This window comes from Doryrhamphus excisus, linkage group LG21 (genome assembly GCF_037039965.1).
Source record: "Doryrhamphus excisus strain RoL-2023G ecotype Guam linkage group LG21, RoL_Dexc_Guam_v1.1, whole genome shotgun sequence".
NCBI lineage: Eukaryota > Metazoa > Chordata > Actinopteri > Syngnathiformes > Syngnathidae > Doryrhamphus > Doryrhamphus excisus.
The window spans coordinates 4,775,135-4,799,360 of record NC_136377.1 but is presented as its reverse complement, the minus strand read 5'-3'; the positions used below and the strand labels follow the sequence as shown (position 1 = coordinate 4,799,360).

General features: G+C 42.0%; 2 protein-coding genes across 4 annotated transcripts in view; one reads left to right on the top strand and one right to left on the bottom strand.

Moving 5' to 3' along the window:
- The window catches only part of LOC131138124 (uncharacterized), an 80,172-nt gene that overhangs the window by 13,400 nt on the left and 42,546 nt on the right, over nucleotides 1-24,226 (bottom strand). The window lies entirely within an intron of this gene.
- Nucleotides 1-24,226, top strand: part of sgcd (sarcoglycan, delta (dystrophin-associated glycoprotein)) — a 168,392-nt gene that overhangs the window by 125,714 nt on the left and 18,452 nt on the right. For all 3 annotated transcript variants that reach the window (XM_058086773.2, XM_058086772.2, XM_058086771.2), the window contains exon 5: nucleotides 2,230-2,349. In XM_058086773.2, the coding sequence (XP_057942756.2) occupies nucleotides 2,230-2,349 (120 nt within the window). The remainder of the gene's footprint in view (nucleotides 1-2,229; nucleotides 2,350-24,226) is intronic.

Below are 24,226 nucleotides of genomic sequence, written 5' to 3'. Positions count from 1 at the left end.
ATTTTAGCTCTTGACAAGTTTAAAACATGGTCATAAATTAGTCGCATTTCTGTATTAGCCGGCGGGTTCAAGGGTTATCCTTGTAACCGGTATGACGCAGGGTTATAATCAGAACAATATTCCGTGCCGATGCTTTCGCTTCTTCTTTGAAAGTCTCCAATGCAACACAACTCTTGTTTGTACCTTCATATTTCCTACCTACCTTTTGATTGTTAAGTTGCTGTGTGATGATTTTAGAGTTTTTCTAAGTCAGACTCTTATATTGAGTAATGAGTTCCATTTTAGCTCTTGATTGGCTCCTGACAAAGGATTCAGAAGTTTAAAACATGGTCATAAATTAGTTGCATTTCTGTATTAGCCGGAGGGTTCAAGGGTTATCCTTGTAACCGGTATGACGCAGGGTTATAATCAGAACAATATTCCATGCCGATGCTTTCACTTCTTCTTTGAAAGTCTCCAATGCAACACAACTCTTGTTTGTACCTTCATATTTCTTACCTACATTTTGATTGTTAAGTTGCTGTGTAATGATTTTAGAGTTTTTCTAAGTCAGACAGTTATATTGAGTAATGAGTTCCATTTTAGCTCTTGATTGGCTCCTGACAAAGGATTCAGAAGTTTAAAACATGGTCATAAATTAGTCGCATTTCTGTATTAGCCGGAGGGTTCAAGGGTTATCCTTATAACCGGTATGACGCAGGGTTATAATCAGAACAATATTCCGTGCCGATGCTTTTGCTTCTTCTTTGAAAGTCTCCAATGCAACACAACTCTTGTTTGTACCTTCATATTTCCTACCTACCTTTTGATTGTTAAGTTGCTGTGTGATGATTTTAGAGTTTTTCTAAGTCAGAGTGCTATATGGAGTAATGAGTTCCATTTTAGATCTTGATTGGCTCCTGACAAAGGATTCACAAGTTTAAAACATGGTCATAAATTAGTCACATTTCTGTATTTGCTGGAGGGTTCAAAGTTCAGGAACATTTTGCAACCCTTCATTTTAAACTATGTTACTCTTTCAATGTATGATGCAGGTCTATGATCAGTACAATATTCCGTGCCGATGCTTTCGCTTCTTCTTTAAAAGTCTCCAAAACAACACAACTCTTGTTTGTACCTTCATATTTCCTAGCTACATTTTGATTGTTAAGTTGCTGTATGATGATTTTTTTCCTTTAATTGATTAATTAAATAATTTTTTAAACTATGTTGCTCTTTCAATGTGTGATCAGATCTGCTCAGGTTTCCAAAATCCACCTCGCCTCATTATAATGACTCAACGTCATCACGTCGTGAATCCGCCCTCCATTAGGCCGCCATAACTCCGGTCCCACTGTCCTCTTTTTGCTCTTCTTCCCCCCCATGGTCGGCCTGTCACAGCCTTAATAGAGCTGGCAGCCTCAGAGGCATACAAATCACTTTTGAGTAAACATGTACACGGGAGTGTCTTTCACGTCTGGCTGAAAGGAACATCCACATAGAAACCGCACCCCCCCCCCCCCCCCAAAAATGGACAGAATCGATTGTGCGTGTGTCAGTCAGTCGCCTCCAGCCAACACTGTTTTGTTTGCAGTGACTCCAGCAGGCTTAATCTTTTGTAAAATGCCCCCCCCCCCCAGCTTTCAGCCATGGGTCATTCCAAAGCACTTTTCTCCTTTGTAGTATTCTTTTCAATATTTGTGTTGCTGAAGTTCCCAATTGCAGACATAGAAATGTGTAAGCTAGAGAAAAGTGAAGACCTAATTTTAAAAATATACTACATTTCATCGATATTCCTCCATCCAATGCTGAGTTTAGCATAGAAAGCAGTTTTAGTTCATCTCATCTTCAGCCAAACTTGGTGTGATTTTCCTCAATTTGGAAGACATATGACACATGGATTATTACAATAACTTTAACTGTCCATATAAAGGTATAATAATAGTATAATGGTGGCTTCTGTGAGGACTGAACCAGCCAGACCGCAGACACTATGTGGGCCGGTATTGTAAAAAAAAAAAAAAAAAAAAAACAATAATAATGACATTAGAAGCCCTCTGCCAAGCGCCAACGTTGTTACCCACTGAGCTACCCAGCCACTTGCAAAAGTAATGAACTCTAACACAATATGAAATATTGAACCACAATATTATATAAGGTAGCCAATAAGATTTCTTATACATTCAGACAGATCTTTATCGACAATACCATATTCTTCATATAATTCAATATCCTGCATTTTTGCTTCAGGATCCAGCGGATTCAAAGCACGAGGAAAGATGTTTGAGGTCAAATCCACATCTGGGAAGCTCCTCTTCTCGGCCGACGAGCAGGAGGTGGTGGTGGGGGCCGAGAGGCTCCGAGTGATGGGTGAGTAATCTGATATAATTATTATTTTCTTATGTATTGTGTAGAACTCGTCACAATACTCGAACATCACACAGACCCACCATCCACCAGTATGAAGCCGGAATTAGTTTTTCATTATTACGTCGTCGTTTAATGTGTGCGCTAAAAGGCAGCTTGCTAGCATGAATCAACTTGAGGTTGTGCATCAACAAAATATGCTGCTCAATAATCATCAAAAGTTACCTTTATGCGTTCCTACGTTTGCATTTGAACAGTAAAAATACACTAGAAAGTGAGAAAGTTAGCACATGCACAATGGTGGGGTACACCCACAACTGGTCATCAGCCAATCACAGAGCACATATAGACAAACAACCATTCACACTCACATTCATACCTATGGACAATTTGGAGTCGCTAATTAACCTAGCATGTTTTTGGAATGTGGGCGGAAACCGTAGTACCCCGGAAAAAAAACCCACAAGACCGTTTTGTGAACATTGGCAAAGTTGGACTACGTAAAGTTTCCAATGTTACTCAGTGTCCTAAGTGTGTTTATTTTATCATCGGACAAAATAAGCTTGGCAGCTGTCCAGAAGTCCTTGGGAGCAAACCTAAATAGCACTATGTTCTCATGCTGGCCAGGAGCTGTTCACATAATGGTCTGTAGTTACCCTAACATGCATTTTTTTTTTTTTGGAATGTGGGAGGAAGTACACGAAGAAAAACGAAGCACGCATCGGGAACACATGCAAACTCAATACAGAGACGGTGATTCGAACCCTTGCAGATCTTGCAGATCTCCTGACTGTGTGGCCACCATGCTCGCCAGTAGGCCACCATTTGTAACTGTATATAAAATGATTCAAAATAATATGCATGGAATTTTATGGTTTTTTTTTACATTGCATCTGAAAGCTTCTTGGGGTTGGTTGGTTGGTTGGGGGCAAACTGGGTGGCTGGGGACCCTACGATGCATGACTTTGCGGTTCATGCTGAAGATCAAGAGGTTTTAGCCCTGCTCTGACGGTACCAATGGCGCCTAGACAGGTGGAGACGTTCTCCTCTGACAGATGGCTATGTAGGCGATGAAACGAGGCGGGGGAGGCCTCAAAGTGACGGACGCAGATGCTGCGCTATTAAAGAAAGATTTGCATTAAAAAGTACTTCTTACAGTGACCCTCGCAGATTATGAAAACTGAAGGAATTTCCTTCAAGGCGTTGCCCGTGTGACAGGACGCTTACAGATGGGAGCGATTATTCTTTTTCCTGCTCATCTACATGCACTTACAGCCTTGCGCAGTCAGACTGCGTTAGCGTCATCCGACCTTAGCAAAGTGCTGCCGTGCCACAGATGGCAGCAGGAGATGTATTATTAGAGCGGGCATTGTTCTACTTTTAACATCTTTAAGACCGAGACGGTCTCCAAAATGTACCACAAAAAGTATCATATTAACCCAAAAATATTACAGTAGCATTTTTTTTCCAGAGAAAATGATAATGGTTTAACATGCATCAGATTACAATTGAATGCATCACATAATCAGTTCACAGTTCCACATGTCCAAAAGGAGTAGGAAGAAGCAACTGTTACATTTGTTCACTTCCTGCTTTCTTAATATAATAAAAAAAAAAATTATGCACGGGAAGAACATGCAAACTCCACACAGAGATGGCAGAGGGTGGAATCGAACCGTGGTCTCCTAGCTGTGAGGTCTGCAAGCTAACCACTCAACCGCCGTGCCGCCCTCGACACAAAATTACTTTTTTAAAATGATTTTTGTGTACCTTATTGTAAAATGAAACCAAAAAAAAGTACTTTAACTCTATTTTTATTTTTTTTTCTCTACTGTAAAGCGTCTTTGAGTACTCTGAAAAGCGCTATACAAATAAAATGTATTATTATTATTATTCGACTTAGAATAGATTTCAGTCTCTCTGGAGGAACGCTTCACCGTGCAGCGAGTGGAGGCTGTAGGATGGAAGAAACCGGATGGTTGCTTTGCACTTTTGATTTCTGAATCCAGTTTTAACAACCTCCAGCCTCTTGAAAATGCATTCAGCTGCGAGTGCCTTTAACAGAATTTCAAGCTTTGTGAGCTCACAGATGAACATGAAGGTTTTTTTTTTTTAAAAGAACTGGAAATGTTCCAGCAAAAGTCACTGATCTTTTGCACTGATGGATGACCTTTGGAGAATGGTTCAGTGGTTGTGCTAAGATATCAACCTTGAGTTATTTTTTTTTTTTTAGTCTTCGCCTGACTATGACGATAGGCTAACTAACAATGTGCAGCCTAGCGCCACCAAACAAACACAAACACAGTTCAAGAGCATCTTGGGCTTTTCAACTGATTCTTCATCATCGCTCTAATGTGGTCCGGTTGACAGGAACCCAATGGGCAGCACACTTTGCACATTCGCTCCAGATAACACGGTGAAATGTGGACTGCCTCCCGAAAATAAAGCATCGGCTGTGACACGGTAACTCGGCTGTCTTTTATCGTCTCATTACAACTTAACGGCGTCCACTCTGAAGGAAGGACAGCCGCTACGACCGGGAAAGGTTTGATGGATCGCAAATATAAAGTTATAAAGACACCTTGTCTCCGCAGAATCCTTCTGTACTTATAACGTGATTTTGCCATTGACAGTATAATAATATCAGTTAGCTATGACAATCATAAAACAACAGAAGAACCAAAAAAAATAAAAAAATAAAACTTGATTATTCTGATCTCGCCAAGCAGCTAAATATATTCCGGGAGGTTGTAAATTCAGGTCAAGCCTGCCGAGCGATGCGCCATTGATCATGACTCTCACCAAACAAGCCGCTCTGATCACACACGCTGAAAAAAAATCAAGACTTCATCAGCCGGCTTTTTCTCAGATGCTTCATGTCCCGTTTCCTTGATTTGCGTGGCGGACGAATGAAAGAGGCTGAGAACTTTTAAAGACGATGCTAATTATGGTGCGAGCTCATATTATGTCGACGTAGGGAAAAAAAAAAAAAACGATTTCCTTACATATTACTATTAACCATCTCCCTGGCAGGTTGTTAGCGAGTCAATGGGATATAAATGTGGTGTCAAATTACTTTTACTTTACGCGAGTGAGACAAAAACAGTATAAGCAACACCCATTAAACTACTGTATGTACCTACTGTATGGTTTATGACTTATGAACTATTAGTTGCTAAGTCCCAATGGTGACCATGATTAATGGTCGCCATGTTCTTAAACATGTATGTGTTTGTCAGTACCCTTAAGGCAGGGGTCTCAAACTCAATTTACCTGGGGGCCACTGGAGCTAGGGTCTGGGTGAGACTGGGCCGCATCAGGTTTTCCAAAAAAAAAACCACAAAAAAAAACAAAAAAATGAATAAACTTTGCTTTGGTTCCGATTTTCTACAAGAAAAGCTCTAATAAAACATTCCACTGTTCTCAAATATCTTAATTTTTATTTTTCTACACAAAATAAGATGAAAAATAAATAAACAAATCAAGAATCAAGAAAATCAATCAATCAGTAATAAATAAATATAATAATAATAATAAAACGGCAAATAATAAAAACTTAAGAAACCACATATAGTTGGTGGGTAGACATTATTTTTTTCAGATTAAAATGAACAAAGCATTATTAGAGCCCTGTAGACATGACAAAACACGACTATAGTCACATTTATACTCTTTTTATTTACAACATATTGCGCAACTGCAGGGTCTTGAGACACATGCTAACTCGCAAACTAGAGAGCTAGCGACCTAAACGGTAGCCTTCAAGTTATTTCCTTTAAACTTAAATAGCCAAAAACTTACCACTTCCACACAGATAGGGAGGATAACTATTAACAGTTATTTAACCTTTAACATGAACATTAATCAAACGTAATAATTTTTTCTGGGTACATGATACCATACAGCATCCATATCAAACTTGCGCGGGCCGCACTAACATTAAACTTTCATATCAAGGCGGGGGCCTCAAACTAGTGTCCTGCGGGCCACATTTGGCTCGCGGGTCGTGTGTTTGAGACCCCTGCCTTAAGGTGTGTCCAAAATTTGGTAGTGATTTGGTGAAAAAAATATTTTTTTGTTGCTGATCGTATTGATCGTATTGAGCAGTGTGAGAAATTGTGTAGCGGTTCAAGAGAAAAAGCGTTGGCTTACTCCACGTCTATTCAATTAGCGGCCCGTAGGCCAAATGCAGCACAGGAGTGATCCCCAATTGGCCCAGACTGTGGGTCATTCAAAGAAACAAGAAGAAAAAAAAATGCGTTTCACAAGCCTTCAGAACATTTCTGAACGCATCATTCAGCATAGCCTAGCAACAGTCAACCCACAATGCACTGCTTTGTCATGAAAGCAAAAAAGACGGTTTAATCCTACAAACTGACAAATATTTTTGTATATTTTCCGCAAACTCCAAATGCCAACCCGATGCATGTGCTTTGCGGTACTAAAAGATCACAATGTCCAGAGGCATAAGTCTGAGAAACATTTGACTTTCCGAGCAAACTTTCCTGGGGGATCTCAAGAGAGGGCAGCGAAAGTGCAGAGTTTTATTGCATCTTACGACCGGAGTTGTACCACGATGGTGCGGAAATGCACAGCTCAAGGGACAGCAACTTTCCTTTCCGTTTCTTCAAGAAGAAAAGGCTCATCACAGACTCGGAAACTGTTAAAGAGTGCAATGCTAGCTGTCTTAGGCTCTGTCCACACGTAGGCGGGTATCTCATAAAATGAAGTTATTTTGCCACCATTTGACCGATCAACCACATGAGCCTGCAGATATCTGGCACTAAAAACGAAGCTTTTCAAAACCTCCAGCCAAAGTGTAGATTTGGAGAAAGATGTGGTTATGTGTTTGGGTATACACGCAAATAATCAGTTTTACACGTCCAAACATCTTTGACTGTGACAAAGTGTGTTGTGACATCTCATATGCGACCGGTTTTACTGATTATACATTTCTGGCGAAACCAGAGTTCATTTGAAAATATGACCCACCTGAATTTGTAATCGGATCTTCCTGGCTTATACATAAATATACATAAGAACCCTATAGAACCAGTCCCCATTTTCTTGTTTTGGTCTGTAGTCAGTAGTTGTGGGCAAAACCGTTCAGTCAGTGAAAAGATCCGTTCATTTTGGTAATTTTGGTCAATTGGTCGTTAGCCTGTGATCTCTCCCTGTGCATAGACCTGGTCCGCCGTGTCGAGTCAGTCCGTTGACTCATGTTCACGTTCATTCCGACTCAACAGCGCAAACACATGTGATGACTAGTGGTGTGTCGGTCATGAACAAACGGGTCAAAAGAACTTTTTTGTGAACGGAATGAACGAGGTCAGCGACAGTGTCAGCCAATCTCTTGGCCTCTGTCTTTCAGTCATGTAACCCCACCCACACAGCGAGACGCGACGATAGGATAAGACAGGCTAGCACTCAGATAGTCCCAGCCTGCAAAAAGAACGGTGAACTGACTCTCCAGCCAATCCAAAAAAAGCATTTGCAACTGAACGGGTATTCATTCATTCATTCATTTTCTACCGCTTTTTCCTTACGAGGAGCCTGGAGCCTATCCAAGTTGTCTTCGGGCGAGATAGGGGGGTACACCCTGGACTGGTCGCCAGCCAATCACAGGGCACATATAGACAAACAACCATTCACACTCACATTCATACCTATGGACAATTTGGAGTCGCTAATTAACCTAGCATGTTTTTGGAACATGCAAACTCCACACAGAGATGGCCGAGGGTGGAATTGAACTCGTCTCCTAGCTGTGAGGTCTGCGCGCTAACCACTCGACCAACGTGCCGCCCCTCGTTCATTCAGTTCACAAAAAAGAACTAGTTCTTTTGACCCGTTCGTTCGTTCCGACACACCACTAGTAGTCAGTCTGACGCCTACAGTGTACAAGCTGTGTAATCAATATCCTTTTCCTGATCACAATCAAGGCAGGAGTCTGTTGAAGAGAATGTTGGACTACTACAGGGTGAATATGACCTAACACCACCAATTTACTTCCTGAAGTCAGTCCTAACAGATTATCCCTCGATTGTATAGTCTTTAGTAAAACAATTCCACAGCCACTGTAATTAATTCCAAAAAGACTGAAGCCCAATGTGAAGATAGTATCTCAGCTCAGTAAGTAAACGTATGCAGGCAAATAAACATCTTCATGCTCTCCACAGATTGAGTCTCGGCATCAAGGTGACTCCTGCATCTCTTCACCTTCCCACCGCACTTCTTTCTCTGCGCGGCTTCAACGTAAACACATCCCGCTCGCTGCTGATCTCCGAGGAGAAACACGCCGCATGAGCGAGCAGTGCTTACTTTGGGAAGTGAGAGCCGGTTCCAGGGGTGGCTTCAGGGAATAGTAGCTGTGACTTAGGAAAAGCTCTTCTACGAAATAGTTCAGGTTTGAACTTAACTGTTATCTGTCGGAGTGATTGACCCTCGAGGAAAAAGTCTGAAAAAAAACGGTCATCTTACATTTGGTGTCTAGCGCTCGAGACGGTACGTGGAGACCAACAAGAACCCGTTTTTGGTTTGTTTTCTTCGAGTCAATACCAGCAAATCACCAAATGTTGAACATCACCTCCGATCTCTTCTGCGTTTTATCCTATTACTCATAATAGTAAACCTGAGAGTGCTGTGTCTTAATTGGACTTTAGCGTCTTTGGCATCACCTTCTTCTCTCTGGCGTGTGTTTGGCTCGTTTGGCTGCAGGGTTTGAGGACACTTTCGCCGTCCTTGTTTCATGGCTGACATAAATCCTAGCGCTGGCGGTCACAAAGCCTTAAAGATTAGATTGTAAGCGTGGCAGAGGGGAAATGGGGGGGCTCACTCTTCCCCCTCGATCCCCCCCCCCCTCTCTTGGCATGCGGCGTTGGCCTGACAAATGAGGCACGTTGTTGGAGAACCCGGGGCACGCTGCTGTGGTTTGTTCTTAGAAAGATGGTGATATGTCACTGGCAGCTGCTCTGCATCCAGGAGACAATCACCAGGCACAATGTTCTGTATTTACCACCCATCCCCGAAATATGAAGCGTCCATCAGCGACAGGAGACACTTAGGGCTAATGTGGTTATAACATCGAGCATCATGATGCCGTTCCCTCATTACTGATGACTATGGAAGGTGACTTTGAAAGCAGCTTAGGGGAAAGAAACATTAGAAACCGTTACCTATAGGACGTGAATTCCTTTGGTCGCAGCTTAAGAGAACTTCTCCAAATGAAAATTGGGTTTCCACCAAGCAGGCCAAGTTCAGTACTTTTTTGGCGGTTGGGTTAATACTTGTGTGGGCCAGCTGAACAATTGATTGGTCTTCTTTAGATAGATCGAAACATACGGAAGAAAACAACAGTGGTTTGGCTATCCTGCAAACCTCTTGAACGGAATCATACCGCTAACTGGAATTGGTTTGTCTACACCGAGGACTTTCTCAGGAAGATTGAGTGGTGGGTGGATAGCATTAAAGCAATCTGTGTTTCTCGAAGTTTTTACACCAATTAGCATCCCAACAAAATATTTTGCATAGCAAGTACCACCCATTTTGGCTACTTCCGATCAACAGTAGTTTGGCTATCCCGCAAACCTCTTTGAACGGAATCATACCGCTAACTGGAATTGGTTTGTCTACACCGATGATTTTCTCAGAAAGATTGAGTGGTTAGCATTAAAACAATCTGTGTTTCTCAAAGTTTTTACACAAATTAGCATTTCAACAAAATATGTTTCATAGCAAGTACCACCTGTTTTGACTACTTCCGATCAACAGTAGTTTGGCTATCCCGCAAAGCTTTTGAACGGAATCATACCGCTAACTGGAATTGGTTTGTCAACACCGATGACTTTTTCAGGAAGATTGAGTGGTGGGTAATTAGCATAAAACCAAAAAAATCTGTGTTTCTCGAAGTTTTTACACCATTAAGCATCTCAACAAAATATTTTGCATGGCAAGTACCACCCGTTTTGACTACTTACGATCAACAGTAGTTTGGCTACCCCGCAAACCTCTTGAACGGAATCATACCGCTAACTGGAATTGGTTTGTTTACACCAATGACTTTTTCAGGAAGATTGAGTGGTAGGTGGTTAGCATTAAAAAAATCTATGTTTCTCGAAGTTTTTACACCAATTAGCATCTCAACAAAATATTTTGCATGGCAAGTACCACCCGTTTTGACTACTTACAATCACTGTTCAACTTCGAATATGCGGGTAATTGTCTTGTGGCATATTAGGGGAATTAATGACACATTTTTACATGTGTCATTACTTCTTTAGATAGATCGATTATACGCAAGAAAACAACAGTAGTTTGGCTATCCTGCAAACCTCTTGAACGGAATCATACCGCTAACTGGAATTGGTTTGTCTACAACGAGGACTTTCTCAGAAAGATTGAGTGGTGGGTGGTTAGCATTAAAACAATCTGTGTTTCTCGACGTTTTTACACCTATTAGCATCTCAACAAAATATTTAACATGGCAAGTACCACCCGTTTTGGCTACTTCCGATCAACAGTAGTTTGGCTATCCCGCAAACGTCTTGAACGGAATCATACCGCTAACTGGAATTGGTTTGTCTACACCGAGTACTTTCTCAGGAAGATTGAGTGGTGGGTGGTTAGCATTAAAAAAAATCAATGTTTCTCGAAGTTTTTACACCAATTAGCATCTCAACAAAATATTTTGCATGGCAAGTACCACCCGTTTTGACTACTTACAATCACTGTTCAACTTTGAATATGCGGGTAATTGTCTTGTCACATTTTTACACGTGTCATAACTTATTTAGATAGATCAAATATACTCAAAAAAACAACAGTAGTTTGGCTACTCTGCAAACCTCTTGAACGGAATCATACCGCTAACTGGAATTGGTTTGTCTACACCGAGGTCTTTCTCAGGAAGATTGCGTGGTGGGTGGTTAGCATTAAAAAAATGTGTTTCTCGAAGTTTTTACACCAATTAGCATCTAAACTAAATATTTTGCATGGCAAGTACCACCTGTTTTGGCTACTTACGATCACATATTCAACTTCGAATATGCAGGTAATTGTCTTGTGGCATATTAGGGCAGTTAATGAAAAATTTTTACATCTGTTAATAATTTCACCATCGCTAGCATGAGATGGCGCCAGTGTACCACCAGTGGTATTTGCACCACAGTTTGAAGATATACCCATACCTTGACCTAAATGCTTCTGAACAGCTCAGTTCAGTTTAGCTTCAATTTCTTCCTTCGTTTGACAACATCAAAGTCATCATCATTTCATCCCTTCCTTCTCCAATGCTTGTTTGCGTTCCACACATTAATGCCCACTCCAGCAGGCAAAGCAAACACATCACACTGCCTGCCCGGTGTAATTGTCACAATATGTATGTTTTTGTAAACGACTCCTCATTTGCTTGCCATATGGCCGTAGAACTTCATTGGAGCAGAAAGAATTTTTACCAGTGCTGAAATATTTATTGTATTTATAGCTTGAGGCATGTTTTCACAGCATTGATGTTTAGTCTGTAGTCATGTTTACAGACTAATTAATAGGATCAAAACAAGACTTATATATTTCATTTAACAGTATGATTCATATTTTGGTTTGCAGTCGTGGAGAGCTGCACTGCGTCGTATTCAGTCATTCGTGTTCGATGCTGCTTGTTCTCATTGGGGTCGCTGGGGTAGGCTGGAGTCTATCCCAGCTGGCTAACTTCAGATGAGAGTTGGGGTTACTGTTAATTTTTATATTTTTGCTGTTTTTTTTTTTTGTTGTTATTTTGGATTGGTGTTTAGCATGTTGGCCGGGATCGGGAAGACCTTGGTTTGATTCTCTGTTTGGGCATCTCTGTGTCGAGTTTGCATGTTCTTCCCTTGCGTTCATGCGTTTTCCGGTTTGCTCCCACATTCGAAAAACATGCTAGGTTAATTCCCGACTCCAAATTGTCCATAGGTATGAATGTGAGTGTGAATGGTTGTTTGTCTATATGTGTCCTGTGATTGGCTGGCGACCGATCCAGGGTGTACCCCGCGCCTCTTGCCTGAAGTTAGCTGGGATAGGCTCCAGAATACGCCCACTGGCCAATAACAAAACATGACACCCCTGATTTAGTCGAAACAGTTAAAGGTCAGTATGAGATTTTTCTAATGTAAAAAAATTGTGCCTTAGCTCAGTAAACATCGAGAACTACTATTCTAATTCATAGCCGAGTTTCATTTCTATAGTATCGTCTCTTGAGAAGACATGCTGTAATAATAATACTCACTTTTGGGACATACTTTCCATCACACTAATCCATCTTCCAGGTAATGCATTCATGGATGAAATAGGCCACAAGTCAAAGCACCGAGTGTCATTAACTTTCCAGGTGAAATGAAGAAAAGTGCTCAGAGGTTTGTGTTGTGGCACTCTAGGCTCTGTAATTAGCCACACCGGATTGCCCTCGGCTGAGAAACAAATCCCTTGTTATAATTTTAGTCTTCTTGTTGTGTTGTTTTGCGGGCGTTGTGACCGGCTCATCTCATCCAAGCGGTGAAACGGAGCGGCGCGTTGCTTTTGAAATACAAATAATGGAAGTGCATGATTATTGAATTGAAGAATTGAATAAGCAGGAGCGTTTAATACGCAAATGTCAGCACAAAGGATTATTGCTGCTGTGTGTTGCACATTTTTTTTTTAGCTTTCTTCTGCACCTAATAATGGGATATAAATGAAGAAAAGAGTTAAGCAAGATCAGTCAAGAAGTTGCACAGAGTGCATTGGAAGTCCGCTGTTGAGTCTTAGCTTTGATGCTGGAATTTAGACATTTAAAAAGTGATTTCAGTCATGGCTCCTGGGGGCGCCTGTAGCTTTAATACCCAATGATCTGCGTTTGTCCACGCCTGTGTCAAGACACTGTGTTTGGCTCCAAGAAGCACTGGTGAGCACATTTTACACTGACACTGTAACTCAGCGGTTCTCGATTATCTTCTGTCATAGACACCCCCCGCCCCCTTCCACCCAGGGGACCGAAATGTTTTCAAGCGCCCCCGATTTGAAATACTACAGAGAAAGTGATAATCTATTTATTTGTTTGTCCTGTACCGACTGAACTGAACGTGAAACTGAGTCCAAAAAAATGCACCAAAATGGGCTGTGAAAATACATATAAGAAATTGCATGTTGAGTACAATAAATTTGTACATGTTGGCAGGTTTGCAGCAACATTGAAAGCGCCCCCTGCCGGCCTCACTCATTGAGAAGCACTACTGTCACTGCACTTAGATGTAGCTCTTATACAACATCACATACGACAACGTGACATTAAGGAGTTGTACAGAAACAAAGGTCAGCAACACTAACATGGCGATACGCTGAAAAAAAAAAAAAACTCCAAAAATATTCAAATTTAGAGCTCCCATTTGTAGCAAGTAAGCAAACACACTGCTGAAGCTTGACTGAAATGCTGTGGAAATATGCTACAAGTAAGAGTCAATTGGTAACTTGAGCTTTAATCAGGCACAAAACAAAACAAGCACTACTAAATTGGGGTAGCAGTAGCGTACGCAAAATACTGCGATGTCCAATCGTGACTGTAGGAGTAGTTTATTATCTACGACATGTTTATTATCCTCCACTAGCAGTACTAGTAATAGTTGCACTGTGTATGTGTTCTATACTGTACCTGTTGCGTGTTTCTGTGTGATGGCGACAGCGTTATGACACCGTGAGTCTTTTATGTTGACGCTCATTGTGAGATCCCTTTTGGCTAAGGCTCGCCCAAATAAGAGCAACTTCCATTAAACTAGCTGAAGTGCCTCTTACCACCTCACGGGCAACCCGAGAGCGTCACAATATTATATTTTTTATATTTGTGGTATATATTTTCTTTTATTACTTACGGCCCTGTAGCAGCTTCCAATGGCTTTTGTTGACAAGGTAGTCACTCGGTTGAAATGTGGCCCAACCTCACTCATACTCGCATATTGGTTGAGTTGGAGACATATTATTGTCATTATTAACGTCATTGGAAAGTACATGTAAATACCAGTGGAAGCCTTATAAAGTACTTTTTTTTTGGTTTCATTTTACAATAAGGTACACAAAAATCATTTTAAAAAGTAATTTTGTGACGAAGGCAGGTGGATGAGTGGTTAGCGCGCAGACCTCACAGCTAGGAAACCAGGGTTCAATTCCACCCTCGGCCATCTTTGTGTGGAGTTTGCATGTTCTCCCCGTGCATGCGTGGGTTTTCTCCGGGTACTCCGGTTTCCTCCCACATTCCAAAAACATGCTAGGTTAATTAGCGACTCCAAATTGCCCATAGGTATTAATCAAATCAAATCAACTTTATTTGTATAGCACTTTTCCTGCAAAGACATGCAACACAAAGTGCTTTACAGAATTAAAAACAATTACCACAATTAAAAAAAAAAAAAAAAAACTGAGAAAAGAAAGCTCCTCCTTCCCACCCTCCATACTAGACACACCCACACACACACACACACACACAATCGCACAATCACACACAGTAGGGAGACATGGCATGGCACTGAGGATCAAGGAAACGCCACCTTTGGGGCCGTCCACACTGGGAGAAGCCGCAGGCTGTGCCATCGAGGGGACCAGCACCCGGGCGCCCCGACTCCGACAGACGGACGGACCCCCACAATAAAGGGAGGAGGAACCCCCAGCCGGGCCAGGTCGAAGGGACCCAAAGATGGCACCCCCTCGGCAGACCTGACACAGCCCCCAGTGTGGAGTTAAAAGCTGAAGACTAAGAGCATAAAATAGGACTAAAAAGATAAAACATAACACTGGAGTGTTGTGAGTGTGAATGGTTGTTTGACTCCGGTTTCCTCCCACATTCCAAAAACATGCTAGGTTAATTAGCGACTCCAAATTGTCCATAGGTATGAATGTGAGTGTGAATGGTTGTTTGTCTATATGTGCCCTGTGATTGGCTTGCCACCAGTCCAGCGTGTACCCTGCCTCTCGCTCAAAGACAGCTGGGATAGGCTCCAGCACCACTTGCGACCCTCGTGAGGATAAGCAGTAGAAAATGAATGAATGAATGAATTTTGTGTTGATATGGTGCAGTTTTCCGATTCGAGATAGAAGTTTTTTTTTTGTTTAGTCGAGGAAAATGCGGGTTGAACTCCAGACAAACCGATCAGCCTGTTTTGTCCACGCCATACATGAGGTGCTAAAATGCCGTAGTGAGGCGAAAGGCGAAACTAAAGGCTACAAAGAATGGCGGTACGATTTTGTTGCTGATGGGAAACGTGAACTCACTGACTAAATAACCTAAAATCCAGAAGACTTCCAGAGTGCACACGCCGCCCCACTCAGGTGTGGCGCACTCCGAGGTCTTCGTCATTGTGTCCAGTGACTTTAACAACATAACTTGGACTCTCCACTACATGAGTTTTAGCAGTTTTACCAAACTGAACAGGACAATAGATCTTCTGAAGCACACATACATGGATGGCCACCCCAGCCCCCATACTGGGATAGTCTGATCAACCTGGTCTTTCTTCAACTTCTTTCCACACCTGAAATCATCCGCCCCTTCAGGAAATGGACTTATAAGGCAGACGAGGCTCTGAGGAATCTATTTAATCAAATGCAATATTTTGACATGGAGTATTATCCACAGCAAGATGGTCATGTTCCGACGTTGATGGAGAGTGTTTACTTACATGAAATGTCACAGGACACTGTGACAATTGTTGTGTATGTTTTCCAAATGCTCCCCCCCCACCCCCCACACCCCCTGCTGTTTTTATTTGTATCCGACCGTGTCGCATTTTTAATCCCTGTTCGGCTGCGTTTAAGCGATTCCTTGATTGCAGACATGGTGTGAATACCGAGCGATAGCCGTACGTACGTATGCCATCGCGATGGTATGTTGACGGGTCAGGTGAGGGGAATAAATGATGCTATTAAATATGAATGCATGTGTGTGTGTGTGTGTGTGTGTTTTGTGGGATACGTGTTTATGGAGCAGCCGAGCCGATATGGCCTGAAGTAACTCGGCAATGATGAAATGCTGAGACACAAATGTAGCGGGGAGAAAAAAAGTCCCTACAGGAATAACTCACAAATGATCGGTGATGTGGAGCGCACACAATCAACACAAGTACTTCATTCGGCTCGGTGCATTTCATCACGCGTTATTGTTTTGACTTAACTTTTTAACGCCACCAGATGGCGGTAACTGCAAGGATCATGATTGACGATCAAATCATACATTAAGTCGAAAAAATAAGTTCATCACACAGTTCACATGCACTCATCCTTCCATTATCACGGTTAACTCATTCACTACCAAAGACATATTTATTTTAGTTTGTTTTTTGCATGAAAGGTGATGATGCAACTCCACAGTAGAAGAGACCATGTTTGATGCAGTATTATTCATTCATTTATTCATTTTCTACCGCTTATCCTCATGAGGCTCACACGGAGGTGCTGGAGCCTATCCCAGCTGTCTTCGGGCGAGAGGCGGGGTCCACCCTGGACTGGAAAACCCATGCATGCACGAGGAGAACATGGGATAGGCCGAGGGTGGAATCGAACTCGGGTCGTCTAGCTGTGAGGTTTGCGCGCTCAATAATAAAATTATTTTTCATATTTAAAAAAATTAATAAAAATATGTAAATTAATAGAAATCAAAATACATCTAAATTAATATTTTAATAATTTTTTTAAATTATTATATATATATAATGTCAATGTTTCTTGTACATTTATTTTTGGGCAATATTCATTACCTGCGTGCTAACCATTTTTTTGTGCAGACAAAAAAATTGAAAAGTTGTTATAAAAAATGTGTTTTCAACTTGTGGAAGTTAATCCGACCTCTTTTCTCATCCTCTTTTCCGTTTGAGGTCAATAACATTTAGGGTCGTATGAAAAGCTTATTTCTTGCCATTTGTTTATGAGGAAATTTTGGTAAAAATAAATAAAATAGAAGAAATCTAGACAAATCACCCTGGACTGGTGGCCAGCCAATCACAGGGCACATATAGACAAACAACCATTCACACTCACATTCATACCTATGGACAATTTGGAGTCGCTAATTAACCTAGCATGTTTTTGGAATGTGGGAGGAAACCGGAGTACCCGGAGAAAACCCACGCATGCATGGGGAGAACATGCAAACTCCACACAGAGATGGCCGAGGGAGGAATTGAACCCTGGTCTCGATATTTGATGTGATTAACAAAAAAAATTCTGAGTGGAAAATGTGAATTGTTGCCATTTTTCAACCATCAGGAGTGTATTGTTTAGCCTTGCTGGAGGTTTGTTGTGGTCTGCACATACTATATATCCTTATGTATATATGTATATATATATATATATAATTTATATATACTGTATGCGTGTGCAGTGATTTTAATTTTAATGAAATCCAATTAAAAGTAAGCTAACATTGTGCTACCTTGTGCATAAAATGCCAGCAACTCTTCTGTATGCAGCGCCGGAAGTTTTACATTCTCTTGCTACTTTCCTCTCTTTGCCCCCAATTATTTCTCTCCATCATTCCCTCATTTGCTCCGTCTGTTTTCTGCGCTGCACACTTTTAATACGCTTCCCTTTTTAGTATTTCATTCAGCCCGGAGGTGTAGCCAGAAGACCTTCACTAATAAATAGTCAGCGCACCCTGCTGAGACACTTTGCCCTTTCTCCTCTCAATGTTTTTTTTTTTTTTTTTTTTTCATGAAAGGTGGCAATTGTGCATCTCATCAGCGAGTTTAGCCTGTCAAACAGCGTGTCACCGCTGCATTAGCACGCTGCGATAAAAAGGATGGAATTGAATTGATCGGAAATGCGAGGTAAACAAGCAAGAAGTAAGTGACTTTGGCCTCCTGCTGATGGAACGCTCCAATTGCAAACAGCTCTTCTTTGGAGCGGGCGCGGTTTGCGATACGGAGAGACGGGACAAGCTCCTGATAGTTTGTACGACTGGATGTGAATATAAATCATTCATCTTGGCTTATATCACGCAGCAACAACAGCGTGTCGACAGACGGTAGAGTGATGAACACCGATTGGCGAGATGTGCTTTTGGGCCGGGACAGGAAATTAAAGGATGTCTCTTACATTCAAATGGGGAAGAAGTTTTTGACACGTTTACATAGTTGGACAAACATAAGAGATACTCCGCTTTGTTTTGTTCCTTTCTCAGGGAATGAGGAAGAGATGTGTGATTACATCACCCGTACAAAATAACATACATCATACATACATAAATCATGTGGTGGGAATGGTTGTCTATATGTGCCCTGTGATTGGGTACTCCGGTTTCCTCCCACATTCCAAAAACATGCTAGGTTAATTAGCGACTCCAAATTGTCCATAGGTATGAATGTGAGTGTGAATGGTTGTTTGTCTATATGTGCCCTGTGATTGGCTGGCCACCAGTCCAGGGTGTACCCCGCCTCTCGCTTGAAGACAGCTGGGATAGGCTCCAGCATCCCCTGACCGTAGTCAGGATATGCAGTAAAGCATTTCTGAAAATTAATATATACATAAATCATAAATCATGCTGTTTTGTTGTTGAATATGGCCTATTATTCTATTATTATTGGTTGAAAAATCAATATTTACACATATTGAAGTAAATTGTATGTATTTTTGCCTAAATTATAAGGAATCCTACTTCAGAGAAATTGACTTATTTTGACTGATTTTTCAAGGCACCCAGATATTGTGTTCTGTCATTTTCACTTCCTGGGTTGCTGGCCTTGTGGATTACAATGGCAGAGATGCAGGTCGAGTTCTTATAAAATGCACTTTTTCATTCATTCATTCATTTTCTACCGCTTTTTTGCTCAAGAGGGTCGCGAGGGGTGCTGGAGTCTATCCCAGCTGTCTTCGGGCGAGAGGCGGGGTACACCCTGGACTGGTCGACAGCCAATCACAGGGCACATATAGACAAACAACCATTCACACTCACATTTATACCTATGGACAATTTGGAGTCGCCAATTAACCTAGCATGTTTTTGGAATGTGGGAATTGAACCCTGGTCTCCTAGCTGTGAGGTCTGTGCGCTAACCACTCGAACGCCATGCCGCCCATGCACTTTTTTAAATATATATATATTTTTTAATGGAGCATAAAACTGCATCAGGGCTGCACGGCAGTCTTGTGGTTAGCGCGCAGACCTCACAGCTAGGAGACCTGAGTTCAATTCCACCGTTGGCCATCTCTGTGTGGAGTTTGCATGTTCTCCCCGTGCATGCGTGGGTTTTCTCCGGGTACTCCGGTTTCCTCCCACATTCCAAAAACATGCTAGGTTAATTAGCGACTCCAAATTGTCCATAGGTATGAATGTGAGTGTGAATGGTTGTTTGTCTATATGTGCCCTGTGATTGGCTGGCGACCAGTCCAGGGTGTACCCCGCCTTTTGCCCGAAAGACAGCTGGGATAGGCTCCAGCACCCCCTGCGACCCTTGTGAGGATAAGCGGTAGAAAATGAATGAATGAATGAATGAATAATACTACATTAAACATGGTCTCTTCTACGGTGGAGTTGCATCATCACCTCTCATGCATCAAAAAAAAAAACAAACATAAAAGACATATACTAAATACGTCTTTGGTAGTGAATGAGTTAACCGTGATAATCGAAGAATGAGTGCATGTGAACTTCATGAGTGAAATCAGGCTTCGCTACACATCTTAAAATACAGGTTATAACTCTGCCAATTATCCATCAGTCAGCTGCAGACATGGGAGCTGTGAATTTGATTGTGTTTTTTGCTGATGTTGTTATTGTTGTAGCACTTTAGCTCACAAAGCTACGCTGGTGTTGCAACGTTGTTGTATCTATTGACTAGTTACAGTGTAGATGTATTCTAAAAATGGATAAAGTACACGTAGCGTTCCTTGCAGCTGCTTTAATCCCTCTTTCTGAGTTAAATATAAACTATAAAGAATATAAATCCATCTAGTGGGTGACTAACCGGCTTCCTATTGTTTTCTGGGTCAGTTCCTGATGTGCTAACCTTATAGTGCCAACACGGAAAAAGTAATACTGAGTCTTGCACGACAAATGAATGAACTGAACGGTCACCTGAAAGGCGATGGAGAGACAGACGGTTGGACAAAAAAAAAAACGACCTCAACCGTGAAAGCGCTCGCTTTTCTGTCCGTCCGTCTGTCGATGTCAGAGTGTTTTAAGCCTGCAGCCATGAAGTCCTGAGCCTCTAATTGGAAAGAATGATAGCGAGCAGGACGTTTGATATCCCTCTGCAAATAAGCCTGGCGGGGACGTCGACTTGAAGAGTGCTCGGGTGAGCTGATTAGCGCTGGAACGTGTGTGTGTGTGTGTATGAGTGTGTGTGTGTTTAAACTCATTTTAATTCACCCACACACACACTCTTTGTGCATAATAACGCTCATGAAATAGTTTGGGAGTGCTGGCAGCCAACTTAGTAGACGAGCTTCATGGAGATTCGTTCTTAAGAGCTCCTCGGGACGTTTTGTGCCATTCAGATTTTTTGACTGTTAGATGACTGTTTGATGAATATAGAGCAGATAATGCACGTCAAAGCCAGATTTTGTTGCGTACCTTAAAAAAAAAAAACGTTACTTCTGTGATTTCTTCTTCTCTGGTTTTAGATCTCCTGACTTGGCGTTGACACATTGACGGGTTTCAGCGGCAGAAACACTCGTTTTCTCTTTAATTACCGTCATTCACTCGCAAAAGGGAAGCTAACAAGCTAAATAGTCGATGAGAGCCCACAGAGTCGACGTCATGCCATGCAGAGCTATAAAAGAAAGGGTGTCAAAAGTGCGGCCCAGGGACCATTTGGCTTATTCTTTAGTGGCTCTTGGCATATTATAGGAAAAAATAACACAAATTGGAAACGTCATAATGTTTGGCGGGGACCACGAGTGATAGAAATAGATCAAAAATAGATCACCATCGGGACAGATGACCATCGGTATAGTTTTAGCTATCGCCTGTCCCAGAGGCGTGTTGCATCGTTCCTCTCCAGCGCATCTTAACTGCGGCGTAATCAGTCGTCATCTGTGGCGCCGTCGATGACGATCAATGCAGACTAGCTCCGCTTACATGGCGCCCGGTCACGCCGCCCCTTCCTCTCCCTCGTCTCTTTGTCTCGTAAACATGTAACCTAGGAGCCTGCATCAGAGGATCTATAAAACTCATTCCGGGGTCTAATTTCCGCTTCTGCTGCTACCCAGCAAAAAAATATCACACCTCCTCTCTTGAGATGATTTCATTGGTTGTGTTTTATTTTTATTTTTTTTTTTTTGTGCTTGTGTTTTCCTCCTTCATCATCGTTTCATCCCTCATTATACATAAGTCCCTCTTTCCTCAACCTCCCTTTTCATCCTCCTCGGTTCCTCCCACCGGTTTTTATTCGCCCACTACCTGAATTAATCAGAATCTTATGAAACATGCAGCAGGATAAATGGGTAGTGTGAATTTTATGTGGATGAGGCCCGGGTTTTGGATAGAGACAAATAGAAAAATAGAGATGGAAGATTTATAACCATAATATTTATCCTGCAATTTGGAGGCTGTTTAGCCACTTTTAAGTTGTTTTGTTGATCCATAGTTGGGCCATTCATGGTAGAATAAGGAAAATGGTGGTTAAAGGAAGGCTTACAGGGCAAACGGGTTACTTTGTGTGACGTTCGTATTTAAGGTTGTCAAATTAATCAGCCTAAGATACCATAGTACACTCAAACATCGTGTTCTCACTCTCTCAAAAATTACAGCCTATTTTAAGTAAAAAAAAAAATAATGCATATGAAGTAATAATTATCCTTGGCCTAAAATGGCTTATTTCCTTTAATTATATCACCTATATCTGGTAATATGAGTATAAATGTGACTATAGGGGTGTTATTTCATGTGTAGAGGGCTCTAATAAAAGGTTAAAACCGCAATAAACAAGGGGCGACTTGTGTAAATAAGTATTATGAGATTTGGTGTTGGGTGTGTGATCCAAGATGGATAATAATAACACGCAGTGCTGGGAGTCGTCTTTTTCACATCGTTATTAATATCACAATATTTACGTTGTCAAATAATTAAATCGCGGTGACATTTTGTAACATTTTTGGTTAGTGGTGTGCCACAAGATTTTTCCAATGTAAAAAACATGCCGTGGCTCAAAAAAAGGTTGAAAATCACTGATATAGAAGACACAAGACGTTCATGTATTACCAGCAAATATGAATCAAAACTGACCTACTTTTGTCTGGTCTAATATATCCATCAACAACGGGATACCAAACGATCACAATGTGCCAATTTAAAAACAGTTTTGCACCTGAGTTAAAAAAAAGGCAAAAATGTCAAAGACATTCGCAGAATTATGTTGTTCACGGAACAAACGTGAAGTGATTTTTTGCGGGTGACACGTTCCCAAATGGCAGCATTAAGGCGAAGGATGCAATTCACTTGAAATATCAATGCTGGGTTTTTTTTTTTTCTTCTCCCGAAATGATACTTTTCTTAATGGGTTGCCTCAATTGCTGCCATTAGTTGGAAAGCATGGCGCATTTGTCCTGCTGCAGGTGGTCCGATGGCGAGAAATTGTCCGCATCCATCTGGTCATGGTGCTTTTTCTTCCATTTGGAATGAAAATGACATAAATTTGTGTCTAAAAAAGGCACGGCATGGCGTCTGGTTCTCTAGCGTTTCTTCTTTCTTTAGCTGAGCCAGGATGAAGGTGGTTGTTGAGCTGATGAGGGTCTTGAACTAACACAGCCCGGGGTTGAGAAGGGAGGGCGGGGGTCTTAGATTACACATTAGCATGAAATGCTAATGGATGGTCAGTTATCATCTCATTAGAGTCGGTCCGAGAGCGACGCAGAGGAGGCAAACCAACATGGTTGGTGAGTTTATTGTAAACGACAATGACTGCCTGATACTTCAAGTACAGCTACTGCCATCTTATGCATGGAGGAGGTTGCCTACAGCCACAGCTGGCAGAAACCGCAGCGACCACTCGCTCTTCATTCATTCATTCATTCATTTTCTACCGCTTTTTCCTCACGAGGGTCGCGGGGGTGCTGGAGCCTATCCCAGCTGTCTTCGGGAGGCGAGAGGTGGGGTACACCCTGGACTGGTCGCCAGCCAATCACAGGGCACATATAGACAAACAACCATTCACACTCACATTCATACCTATGGACAATTTGGATTGGTCAATTAACCTAGCCGGGGAGAACATGCAAACTCCACACAGAGATGGCCGAGGGTGGAATTGAACCCTGGTCTCCTAGCTGTGAGGTCTGCGCGCTAACCACTCAACCGCCGTGCCGCCCCCACTCACTCTTATGACTGTTAATTGAAAAAAATTGGCTAATTGGAGCATTTTCAGGGCGGCACGGCGGACTAGTGGTTGGCGCGCTGACCTCACAGCTAGGAGACCAGGGTTCAATTGGTGGGTTTTCCCCGGGTACTCCGGTTTCCTCCCACATTCCAAAAACATGCTAGGTTAATTAGCGACTCCAAATTGTCCATAGGTATGAATGTGAGTGTGAATGGTTGTTTGTCTATATGTGCCCTGTGATTGGCTGGCCACCAGTCCAGGGTGTACCCCGCCTCTCGCCCGAAGACAGCTGGGATAGGCTCCAGCACCCCCGCGACCCTTGTGAGGAAAAGCGGTAGAAAATGAATGAATGGAGCATTTTCAGGGCGGCACGGTGGTCTAGTGGTTAGCGCGCTGACGTCACAGCTAGGAGACCAGGGTTCAATTCCACCCTCGGCCATTTATGTGTGGAGTTTGCATGTTCTCTCCGTGCATGTGTGGGTTTTCTCCGGGTATCCGGTTTCCTCCCACATTCCAAAAACATGCTAGGTTAATTAGCGACTCCAAATTGTCCATAGGTATGAATGTGAGTGTGAATG